Here is a 13,355-nt window from a genome sequence, read left to right on the forward strand (position 1 = left end):
GGTTTTTGCAACAGCTATTTCAGTTTCATATATCTAATAACTGATAAACTCAGTTATATTTCTGGATTCAAATGAGGTTTATTGTACTAACAGAAAATGTGCAATCTGCATTTTAACAAAATCTGACCGGTGCAAAAGTATGGGCACCTCAACATAAAAGTGACATTAATATTTCGCAGATCCTCCTTTTGCAAAAATAACAGCCTCTAGTCGCTTCCTGTAGCTATTAATGAGTTCCTGGATGAAGGTATTTGTGACCATTCCTGTTTACAAAACAATTCCAGTTCAGTTAAGTTTGATGGTCGCCGAGCATGGACAGCCCGCTTCAAATCATCCCACAGATGTTCAATGATATTCAGGTCTGGGGACTGGGATGGCCATTCCAGAACATTGTAATTGTTCCTCTGCATGAATGCGTGAGTAGATTTGGAGCGGTGTTTTGGATCATTGTCTTGCTGAAATATCCATCCCCTGCGTAACTTCAACTTCGTCACTGATTCTTGCACATTATTGTCCAGAATCTGCTGATACTGAGTGGAATCCATGCGACCCTCAACTTTAACAAGATTCCCGGTGCCGGCATTGGCCACACAGCCCCAAAGCATGATGGAACCTACACCAAATTTTACTGTGGGTAGCAAGTGTTTTTCTTGGAATGCTGTGTTTTTAAGCCTCCATGCATAACACCTTTTGTATGACCAAACAACTCAATCTTTGTTTCATCAGTCCACAGGAGCTTCTTCCAAAATGTAACTGGCTTGTCCAAATGTGCTTTTGCATACCTCAGGCGACTCTGTTTGTGGCGTGCTTGCAGAAACGGCTTCTTTCGCATCACTCTCCCATACAGCTTCTCCTTGAGCAAAGTGCGCTGTATTGTTGACCGATGCACAGTGACACCATCTGCAGCAAGATGATGCTGCAGGTCTTTGGAGGTGGTCTGTGGATTGTCCTTGACTGTTCTCACCATTCTTCTTCTCTGCCTTTCTGATATTTTTCTTGGCCTGCCACTTCTGGGCTTAACAAGAACTGTACCTGTGTTCTTCCATTTCCTTACTATGTTCCTCACAGTGGAAACTGACAGGTTAAATCTCTGAGACAACTTTTTGTATCCTTCCCCTGAAAAACTATGTTGAATAATCTTTGTTTTCAGATCATTTGAGAGTTGTTTTGAGGAGCCCATGATGCCACTCTTCATAGGAGAATCAAATAGGAGAACTACTTGCAAGTGGCCACCTTAAATACCTTTTCTCATGATTTGATACACCTGGCTATGAAGTTCAAAGCTCAATGAGGTTACAAAACCAATTTAGTGCTTCAGGAAGTCAGTAAAAAGTAGTGTCATGATCACGTGTGTCAGGACGCAGATGTTTCCGCAAGGCGGACCCATAACACAAGTGGCCCTGGATACACCGCCTCCAGTGGGGCGAATTTAAATAATAAAGCGTGCAGGTGGATACGCCGCCTCCACCTGGCGAATTTGGGTATTACACGTTATATACATAAAATCTGGAAACCCCGCCTCCAGTACGGCGAATTTAAATAATAAAGGGAGAAACCTGGAAACTTTAACAATGGTGGGCCCTGCAATAGGGAAAAGGGAATTGGAGACCTCCTGAGCTCCCCTGAGCCAGTGTCCCTGCACTCCTAACGTTCCCTATGCCGGTTTCGCACCGGGCGCCGCACGCGTACCTCAACGCCCTTGCTCACCCTGAACCTAAACCCTCACTAGGGAATGGGTCGGTGCGGAGACTAATCCCACCACTGCACTAATAACACACATGAGGAAAGAGACAATACAGGGGAAACACCACTTAGCTTTGCTCTGTTGCGTGCGCTCCTAGCAACAGAGCCCTCCCCCTGAGTGCATCTTCTCCTCCACCCGGATCCATCACCATAACAGGATCCTTCACCTTAGTGCAACCTTGGAGCAGAGTCCAACACCAGTTGCAGCTGCTTAGAACCAGAGTCCCAAGGAAGAGTTCAGCTGCTGACACGAAGTCGAGCATGCTTGAGTCCAGCTCAGCGGCCAAGTCCCACATGGTGAGTGCCACTCTCCATAGTCGCCACTCCACCAGCCCATGCAGACACTTCCCGCTGACACCATCACTGCGACTCCACCACACCATGCCAGCCCTTCGTCCAGACACCATAGCTGAAACACATCCCCCCTGGCTAAGCTGCGCAGGACTCCTCACCAGCTCCATCCTTCATCCAGGCTCTCCTACTCAAAGTGAACAATCTCACAATATCACAGGCAGCGATTGCACCCCCTAGCACACCTTTATAGGGTGTCACACCTGATCCCTAATTAAGTGCACAAAAACTTAAAGGGCAATACCACTCACCACCACCGGGGACAGTCAAGACACCTTGGAACTTTCCAAAGTAAAAAAAGTTCACTTTGCATTTAATACCGCCAGATCCAACACAGGATCATGACAAGTAGTTAGGAGTGTTCAAATCAAGAAAATGATAAGGGTGCCCATACTTTTGCACCGGTCATATTTTGTTTAAATGCAGATTGCACATTTTCTGTAGTACAATAAACCTCATTTGAATCCAGAAATATAACTGAGTCCATCAGTTATTAGATATATGAAACTGAAATAGCTGTTGCAAAAACCAAAATTGTTATAAAGAAAAAAGGTTAACATTAATAGGGGTGCCCAAACTTTTACATATGACTGTATTTTATGTATTACTTTTACGATTTGTTTTACAAGCACGTTTATTGCTCACCATGACATGTGACCATATTTACAGGGAAGAGCTATTGAAACAATGTGGAACGTGTCTTTATGGATTGTAAATTCTTCGTTGTTTTGTGTATGGTTATACCATAAAAACTTTACTCAAAACATGAAAAAATACAGAACATGTTCACAGGGTCCGGACATGGCAAGCAGTTTCTGGCGTTCTTATAGTATGGAGCTCTTTGACATTTGAGTCAATGCTACAGTGAGAGGATCCTATTGACAAAATCTTCATATCTTAGTGTGTGTCGATTTTGCAAGTTTTCTCATCTATGAAGAATGGAGAGGTCTGTCATTTTTATCGTAGGCACACTTCAACTTTGAGAGACAGAATCTAAAAATAAAAAGCAGGAAATCACATTGTATGATTTTTACATGATTAAAGTGCATTTTATTTCATGAAATAAGCATTTAATCACCTACCAACCAGCTTACCTGTATAAAAGACACCTATCCACAGAATGTCAATCACACTCCAAACCTCTCCACCATGGCCAAGACCAAAGAGCAGTCTAAGGCCACCAATAACAAAATTGTAGACCTGCACAAGGCTTGGATGGGCTACAGGACAATATGTAAGCAGCTTGGTGAGAAGGCATCAACTGTTGGCACAATTATTAGAAAATGGAAGAAACACGATGACTGTCAGTCTTCCTCGGTCTGGGGCTCCATGCAAGATCTCGCCTCGGGGTAAGGATGATTCTCAGAGAGGTCAGGAATCGGCCCAGAACTACACAGAAGGACCTGGTTAATGACCTGAAGACAGCTGGGACCAGAGTCTCAAACACATTAGTAACACACAAGGCTGTCATGGATTAAAATCCTGCACCGCACGCAAAGTCGTCCTGCTCACACCAGCACATGTCGAGGCCTGTTTGAAGTTCGCCAATGACCATCTGGATGATCTAGAGGATTCATGGTAAAAGGTTATGTGGTCAGATGAGAAAAAAATAGAACTTTTTGATATCAACTCCACTTGCCATGTTTGAAGGAAGAAGGATGAGTACAACCCCCAAAACACCATCCCAACCGTGAAGCATGGTGGCAGAAAAGTCCTGCTTTAGGGGTGCTTTTCTGCACTGATTTGAAGGAAGGATGGATGGGACCATGTATTGCGACATTTTGGCCAACAACCTCTCCCCTGCAGTAAAAGCTTTAAAGATGGGTCGTGGCTGGATCTTCCAGCATGAAAATGACCTGAAACACACAGCCTGGGCAGCTAAGGAGTGTCTACGTAAGAAGCATTTCAAAGTCCTGGAGTGACCTAGCCAGTGTCCAGACCTGAACCAAGATGAAAATCTCTAGATGGAGCTGAAAATCAATGTTGCCCAGTGTCGGTCCCGAAACCTGAAACACCTGGAGAAGAGCTGTATGAAGTAGTTGGCCAAAATTCCTGCTGTAGCATGTGTGCAAACTTGGTCAAGAACTACAGGAAACGTCTGACCTCTGTCCTCTGTAATTGCAAGCAAGTTTCTGTACTACAATCAGTGCCGATGATATGACACTGATTGGTCTCTTCAGGGGAAATGCTGAAGACTTGTATCGGAGTGAGGTGAAAAGAATGTGACTGGTGTAAAGCCAATAATCTTGTACTCAACACTAAAAAAACTGCTGAGATGGTTGTGGATTTTAGGAAAGATCAACATGAGATACTTCCAATCTACATCCACGACGAAGTGGTTCTTAGGGTCACAGAGACTAAATTCCTTGGTGTTATCATCTCTCATGATCTTAAATGGGGGAAAAACGTGGATGCTGTTATAAGAAAAGCACAACAGAGGATGTTCTTCCTACGTCAGCTGAAAAGATATGGCTTGTCTAAGAATCTGCTGATCTTATTCTTTAATGCTGTCATCAGATCTGTGATTTGTTCCTCTCTGATAGTCTGGTATGGGGGAGCCACTGCGCATGACAAACTCCGCTTACAAAGGACTTTCAGAACAGCAGAGAGAATTATAGGTTCCCCCTGCCTAAAATCCAGGATCTTTATGATAAGAGTATTCGATCCCACGCATTGAAAATTTCATCTGATCCCTCTCACCCGGGACACTCCTCATTCCAACTACTCCCTTCAGGACGTCGCTTCAGAGTCCCCAAATGCAGCACCAACCGCCGTATGAACAGCTTCTATCCACTCTCTGTTCAACAATTAAATCGTCATGTGTAGACTATATACTGTATCTGTCTTGTTAGATGTTACTTGTTGTATCTGTTGTTATATATTATGTTGCCTCTTTGCCACAAAGAATTCCTTGTATATATGTAATATGTACTTGGCGATAATAAATTTGATTGATAAATATTAAGATCTGTTTTCTATTGTATCAAATACTTAATTCATGCAATAAAATGCAAATCACTTATGTAAAAATCAGTGATTTTTTTTTTAAAGATTCTGTCTCTCAGTTGAAGTGTACCTACGATAAAAATTACAGACTTCTCCATTCTTTGTAGGTGGAAAACTTGCAAACTCAACAGTGTATCAAACACTTATTTTCTCCACTGTATATAAGTGAGAAATAGATGCACACAGTGGATGTAAAGTCTACACAACCCTGTTAAAATGTCACGTTTTTAGAATCATTTCATTCCACTTTTAATGTGACCCATAATCTGTGCAATTAAATTGAAAAGTAAACTAAAATCTTATTGTTTGGGGAAAAAAAGAAAAGTAAAGAGCTAAAAATATCGTGGTTGCAAAAATATGCTCAACCTTAACCCAATACTCTGTTAAGTACCCTGTGAATTTGACAGTATTCAACTTTTTGGTAGTAGGCGTTGATCAGCATGTCACATCTAGAATTGGCAATATTTGCCTACTCTTCATTGCAGCAGTACTCCAAATATGCCAGATTGCGAGGGCAACTCCTGTGTACAGCAGCCTCTTAAGATTTTCAATTTTATTCAAATGTGGGCTCTGGCTGGGTCACTCTACAACTTTGATCTTCTGGGGAAGCCATACTTTTGTTGATTTTGGAGGTATGCTTATAAAATTCCTCTTCTGCTTTTTAGCAGAGGCCTGAAGATTTAGTTGAAAAATTGACTGATATTTAGAACTTTTCATAATACCCTCCACCTTGGATGGAGATCGGAGCACACAGCTCCTGTGTGAGTACATACACAGACTGTAGTACATTTTCAATAGATAACATAGGCTTCGAACCTTTGCTTTCATTTGAATCTGTACACGTTTCGATGTGCGTGCTTAGACTGAAAACGTTTTCTTCTGTCTCCCGAGCTGTACACTTCGCTTAAGGTGAGGGGTTCTCAGGACTTGGACCCTCACCGATCTGTTGACAACAGCATGACTGTGCCCTAGTGCACACAGTAAGGCCACGTTCACACGTTCTGTTTTTGGTCAGTATTTTACATCAGAAAAATATTCAGGATTGAGAGTCCTCAGTAGTTGATACCTTTTAATGGCTAACTGAAAAGATGGTAATACATTGCAAGCTTTCGAGACTACTCAGGTCTCTTCATCAGGCTAGACTAATACAAAATCTGAAGTCTAGCCTGATGAAGAGACCTGAGTAGTCTCGAAAGCTTGCAATGTATTACCATCTTTTCAGTTAGCCATTAAAAGGTATCAACTACTGAGGACTCTCAATCCTGAATATTTTTCTGTCTACTGGCTAACACGGTACAAAGATATACATCTTTCCTGTATTTTACATCAGTATTTTTAAGCCAAAATCAGACGGAAAGTATAATACACACGTCACCACTTCTGTACTATCACCCACTCCTAAAGGCTTACAATTTCTTATGTGAAATACTGAATGTGTGAACATGGCCTGAAGTCCATAAAAGCATGATTGGATGAGATAGGTGTTGATGACTGGCCCACACATGGCACGGACCTCAACTAAATCAAACTTTTTTTTTTTTTTAGCTGAACAGGGTGTAGCTATGTGACCTAGGCCCTCTCATCCAACAGCAGTGTCTGACCTCACAAATGCCCTTCTGGATGAATGGGCAAAAAATCCCACTGATGAACTCCAAGAATCTGAATGGGCTTTGTTCATAGAATATAACTTTGCCGCAGTCTTCTGCAGTCCAATTCCTGTACTTGATGCAAAGTTATATTTCTGAAGCCCTCTTGACTGTACTGTTTATTGTAAAGTGTTACCGTATACTGTATATTTTATAACCTCATTATTTGGGTCTTGGGTGATACTTTATTGACTCTGAGGGAGAGTATCCGTATAAAAGTAGACTCAATCCCCATGGAATATTACTTGTTTCTTTGTGCTGTGCCCGCTGTATCCAGTCTGCGACTTTAGAGAAGTTGATGTGCCTGAAGTGATTGTGGAATTGAACAACACAACAGGGAACTTGGCATCAGTGCAGAATTACTGAGTGGTGCACTCACACTGTGGCTTACTAAAGGCAACGGGCACTACCAGAAATTCCTAAATTCAAAAGATGCGGATGTTTTTTATATCGGGTTATTCTCCTAATCCAGTATATTACAGCTCTGGAAGTAAGGAAAAGTCAGGATTCCACATCTACATCTACTAAATCAGAGTTGTGTGGGTGACATGAGTCACACACTGCCCCTATTTCTGTATTCTATTTTTGCACCTGAGATTATTAGAAACTGTATAGTGCATATGTTTGCAAGAATAGATTAGACATTTCTTAAAGAAAAAAAAAACATTCTCTTGGCATTATAAGATGAACATATGTTCATATCTTTGACCAGATATCGTAGTCTGTATAAGCCCCCTTTCCACTGCAAATGTAGAACTATTGTTTGTCTTTGTGTGACCAGAGTTTCCATTTGTGTACTTAGACATACGGTTTTGTGAAATAATTTTTTATTTTTTTTCAAACAAAATGACGCCGGTGGCCTCGCCTGCACAGTAGTATCAATCTTGTTACAATGGATGATACTGCACTGGCACCATCTTGATGAAGCATCATTTTTTTTTTTTTTTTTGTTCTCTGCCAGAATGGCAGTGGCACCTGCGCAGTAGCATCTATTGTAACGCGATAGATGCTACTGTGTCGGTGCAACCGCCAGCGCTATTTTGTTTGGGGAAATTTAAAAAAAAAAAAATGTTATGTCTAAATAAAAAGGGTAAGGATTTTGACCTTCGGGAACCTTGGCTTATCTCTTAAATTGAATAATGAAGTTTCCACCCTGATATATGTTGCTCAGGTGAGTTGAGCTGTCCTCCAGTTACAATTCAGCAGGCTTGCTTCTGGTCCACATAGATGGTGAGGGGAGGGCTTCAGGGTCAAGTACATTTTTTGACTCTATAGAAGACTTTGCTCACTGCTACCTTCACATGTGCATTTGAGGAGTTTAGTAGTAAAATACTAAGATCTATTCTTTATGTGAATATTGGGCGCACACATGTAGACTTGTGATGAGTCTCGTACCGGGCTTACATTCATAAAGCATTATGTTACCATCATATTGATCCTCCATACTTCAGACTTTTTGGCACGAGTAGAAAGAGGCACATCAGCCTGCGGCAAAACTGTTATTCATCAGGATTAACAAACATTTTTGAATGAGACACAAAAATTTACTAACGTTCTCATTTCTAAAAGTGCTGGTAGCCGAAAGATGGCCATGTTTTTGGGAGTATCTACTAAACAGATTGTTATAAATTGACTGTTGCATCTTGTGCAATTGTTCTGTTACATTCATATTCAGATGTTGGTAAAGCCTCATGGTTGTGGTTCTTTCAGCTGATCAAGCAAATAATTTTCCTTCTTGCTACATCTTGCAAATTTGGACTGTGCGTGGTTATGATTTTTTTTCCCAGGGATTATCTTATGTCTATGTATAGCCTGCACAAAGCGTGTGAGACAGGGCTGCCTTGGTACCACCAGTAATATTGACACTGGGTATCCACCATACACTTGGTTGCATATTTTACCTGTTAATTTTTAGACCTTTTTGACTGTGTAATTGAACCGTACAGATGTATACATTATTAATTGGTTAAAGCACATTTGAGAATAGTTAAATGTGGTATATACAAGATTCAACTTGATTCTTTAGGCCATCTCCATTGGTATGATGCCAAATCTATTTAATGGTCTCCTTTTTTATTAGCTTTTACATAAATGTTATATAAAAATGTATTTTTGTCACCTCAACCCAAGCACTTTTTTTTTTTAACCTGTTGAATATAGCCAATATCATAAGTTTATTCTACATTTGTATACAATTTCTAAATATTTTTCCACTTTTGCACTGTAAAAAATTTTTTTTTTTATCACATTCTATTAGCACCATTTTTGGCACATTTTTCTTTTCATGCTAAGCACAATAGTGCAACACAAGATATCTCCCAAAGAGCTCCAACTATAAAATGACCGCCAAAAGGAAACTCATGTCTGAATTAATTGTCTTCACCATTTTGACATTTTTTTTTGTTGTTTTTCAGCACATTTCACTTTAGAATGAGTGGTTTCTTTCAAAACTACTATTAATCCCACAAAAATAGTCCTAATAATGCTGTGTCAACTAAAAAGTAAAAAAGATGTGGGTCTTTGAAGAAGGGTAGAAAAAAAGGTGAAAAAAATTGAAAATTTGTCGCTTTTATTTAAATTTTTCCAGTGTATAATTACATTTTTATTTTTAGAAAATTGGAGACCTGACATGGCTAGCCCCATCCAGTGGGCACGTCAGAGATGGCAGCGTGTCGCACCCTTCAGTGGAGTCAATGAATCCTCCGAGGGCTCCTCACTATTGTGTCCCTTCTTGACGTTTTGTGGTAGAAATAACAACAGGAGCAGATTAACTTCTAAGCACCGCAACGTGGTCCCATATTCTGAACGGTTTAAAGAAGAGTATGAGAGGATATCCAATGGCTACAGAAACAACAGAATACGGACAACCAAGTACACGTTGCTGAATTTTCTACCAAGGAACTTGTTTGAACAATTCCATAGGCAAGTTAAAAAAAAAAAAAATATATAGATCTGCAGCTTATTATGTTGTATAAAATAAATGGTTTGTAAGGGTAAATAATATGTGAATTCCTGTTGATTCTGGCAATACCTGCCAGGAAGACCAGAGGGTATGATGATCAGACTGAAGATTTTTAGACATTTTATTACCTTCAAAAACCAGTCTATTGACATTTATTACAGTGCCGGCAAAAATCTTTATAAAACACGAAGCCACAAAATCTTATCATTCAGGTGTTTTATCATGCATATGGAGCTCCCTGGGCACGAGCGCCGGTGGCGTGAGGGCGCGCTAGGGCCCGTGGGGTACTCGGTACTGGGCCCGTCGACTTCAACGGGGGCGGTGTCACTGCAGCGGCGACCCGGTCTGTGGCCCTGGGGTGTCCATTAAATAAAATAATGAAAGGGAAGGGGAAAAGTTGTTGCTGATGTGGTAAAAATAAAGATAAAGTTTGTAGATGATTAAATACATGACGCCACCTGTGGTATTCTGGTCAGAGGTGACCAGCGCTGCGGTGTTGTTCCCCTGAGACTGTTGATGTGGCGCAGCTGAGGTGAAAATAGCTCTCCACAGGTAGAGCAATAGTCCCAGGGCAAAGATGTTAGATTAATAGTTAAGATGACTGTGAACGTTGGGGTGCAGAGAAATGAGAGAAGGACACAGATGTGCAGTTTCTTTACCTTTTACTGGCAATTGGTTTCAATCTGGAGTACCACATACAGGTGATGGAATGAGTCCGGCTCGCCTAGAGGCATTCAGGGAATCCACCTTGCCAGGTGGGGATTTTGGATCTTCCTTCTGCGCTTTGTGTGCTGGTCTCTGCTGTTTATAACTAAGCTGCGACCCTCAATTGCGTGCTGATTTCACTAACCTGTACGGCTGTCAGCATGAGCCTGTTCCACGGGTACCGTCCTTTTCACCGTCAGCCCCAGGCTCCTTATCTGCTGCCGTGCCCTCAGGTGTTCAATGTCGCACAGCAATTTACAATCACTTGTACTTTCAGATTCGGCGATCAGGACATACAGCTCCTGTCCACCAAGAACTCTGGAGTCCCTTTCTCTCCAATAGCGCTTCGCTCTGGGGTCTGCTATAGGCAGTTTTTAGCTTCCCCAGAGACTCTCCGTCTCTGCTCGTGTCCGTTCCCTCTGTACAGATCAGCTCCCCCTCTTGAACTGACTGGATCTTCCAGAAAGATCTTTTTACCTCACGTTTAACTGTCTTGTCATTTCTCCTCACAGCTGCTCTTGTTTCGATGACAACCCCTAGCTGACTTGCCAACCCTCTCTGCTGGCCAGAATTTATAAGGCAGCTCCCTTTTCTGACCTGCAGCAGGAATTGATTTAATCTATGTTACCTGGCATGGGGGGTCCCCTTTCTGCCTCCAAGCATGACTTCACCTCATAGAGGGAGGCAATGCTGCGGTGTAACGTGCGTAGGGGCAGCTGGCCAGGGCAGCGTTACTACACACTTCATGTAAGTTGGGGCTTTGTTGGGGCTTGCGTCTGAACTCCTGCAAACCGGGATTTGGGCATATGCACTGATAGGTACATTGACGGTTATGATGCAGATAGACTAACTGTGTGCTCTGATGGACATAATTTTTGGCTGTATCCTCCTATTGGAGGTGGGCACCATAGCATAGTACACTGTTTTGGTTCCCGCTTCCAGTACTGAAAAACATTGTTCTCTTTTCTACAATTTTGTCTTGTCTCTTTAGAGCTGCCAATTTATACTTCCTGTTGCTGGTGTTTTTGAACTGGGTCCCTGTGGTAGAGGCTTTCCAGAAGGAGATCACCATGATACCCCTCATTGTTGTACTGACTATCATCGCTATTAAGGATGGTTTGGAGGACTACCGCAAACACAAGCTGGACAAGGTCATTAACCACATACTGACACGGGTGTATTGTAGGTAAGCATGGTATATAGACACTGCACGTAATCAGTCTGATGCTCTTTATACATGTGGTAGAGCTATACTACAGTTTTCTGTACACTGTGCCATATGAACACGAACTTATATTATACTGTCTGCTTGTGGTTTGTCAGTGCACAATTTACCTGTATGCGCTCTATGTATCTAATCATTCTGCGGGGTAAGTGCAGAGAATTGTAGATGATGATGATCATCTCTTTATATAGCGCCAACATATTCTGCAGCGCTTTTCAGTTTTGCGCACATTATCATCGCTGTCCCCGATGGGGCTCACAATCTAAATTCCCTATCATTATGTCTTTGGAATGTGGGAGGAAACCCATGCAAACATGGGAATAACCTACAAACTCTTTGCAGATGTTGTCCTTGGTGGGATTGGAACCCAAGACTCAAGTGCGGCATGGCTGCAGTGCTAACCACTGAGCCACTGTGCTGCCCCTGTTGCCTAATAAACTAGGAATCCCTGCACGTGTTACAGCTGTCTAACAGCCAAGAGACATGCAGGCACATGCGGAAGTCACTCTGTTAGCACATGAGCATGCTTGGATAACGTTATCCGAGCACGTTCGCTGATCACTAGTTATCACCTATCCCGATTATACAGAGGAAGCTGCCAGTCAGTGGTGTGGTTGAGATTATACAGAGCTCAGCATTCACAGTACTGCTAAATCTACAGAAGAGAAAACAGGGATTCTATCATAACTGCACAAAGCAGAACAGTAAGTGACGCATCACTGGAATCTGTGTGTCGGCCTCTGCATTGTTCTACTCTCTGATTACATTGCAAAAACTTGCTGACAGATTCCCTTTACAAACACTTGTTTTTGTTTCAATTTATATGTTTTTATTACAATTTAGGAAGGAAAGAAAATATGTTGAATGTTACTGGAAAGATGTTCAAGTTGGAAATTTCATTAAGCTGCAGTGTGACGACATCATCCCGGCCGACATGGTCCTGCTGCATTCCTCTGATCCTGATGGGATTTGTCACATTGAAACCTCAAGCCTTGATGGTGAAAGTAACCTAAAACAGAGACAGGTGGCAAAAGGATGCGCCATAGTAAGTTGTAAATTCTGTGTTAAAATCCTCCCTCCCCGCAGTGCTGATGCCAATTTTCCGTGTTGCATTTTTTTTTTTTTTTTTTTTTTCCCTGACTTCCGAGAGCCATAGCTTTTTTTTTTTTTTTTTTTTTTTTTTTTCCTCCCACCAACAACCCTGTTAGTTTTTTGCAGGACAAGTTGTAGTTTTCGGTGGCAAAATTAATTTTATTTTACATTGGAAAATAGGAATAAAACTTCAAGTAAAACAGAATTGTGGAAAAAAAACACAATTCTGACATCATTCTTTGAGCTTTGATTTCTTATGTTGTTCTTTGTGCTTATAAAAATGTCCTGGTATCATGATACTCTAGGTCAGTGTGATTATGGAAATACCAAACTTGTCCACTTTATATTTTTTTAAAATAAAAATTTGACATTTTTATGTTTTTCTCTTTACAGCATTTACTTATTGGGTTCATTTTATATTTTGATCAGACTCTTATGGAAATTTTTTTTGTTTTATATTTTTACATTATTTAACCCCTTTCTGACAACTGACGTACTATCCCGTCCATGTGCCCTGGGACTAACTGCCCATGGACGGGATAGTACGTCATGGGCGATCAGCCATGCTCACGATGGGAGCACGGCTGATTGCGGCCGGGTGTCAGCTTAATCTCACAGCTGACAT

General features: G+C 41.5%; 1 protein-coding gene across 1 annotated transcript in view; it reads left to right on the forward strand.

Annotated features, from left to right (window-relative positions):
• The window catches only part of ATP10D (ATPase phospholipid transporting 10D (putative)), a 214,967-nt gene that overhangs the window by 97,749 nt on the left and 103,863 nt on the right, over positions 1-13,355 (forward strand). Inside the window, exons 2-4 of the mRNA XM_073583462.1 lie at positions 9,359-9,668; positions 11,405-11,599; positions 12,482-12,683. Of these exons, the coding sequence (XP_073439563.1) occupies positions 9,376-9,668; positions 11,405-11,599; positions 12,482-12,683 (690 nt within the window). The 5' untranslated portion in view covers positions 9,359-9,375. The remainder of the gene's footprint in view (positions 1-9,358; positions 9,669-11,404; positions 11,600-12,481; positions 12,684-13,355) is intronic.

The sequence above is a fragment of the Dendrobates tinctorius genome, unplaced genomic scaffold (assembly GCF_039654945.1).
Source record: "Dendrobates tinctorius isolate UK_male_01 unplaced genomic scaffold, ASM3965494v1 ptg000079l, whole genome shotgun sequence".
Taxonomy (NCBI): Eukaryota; Metazoa; Chordata; class Amphibia; order Anura; family Dendrobatidae; genus Dendrobates; species Dendrobates tinctorius.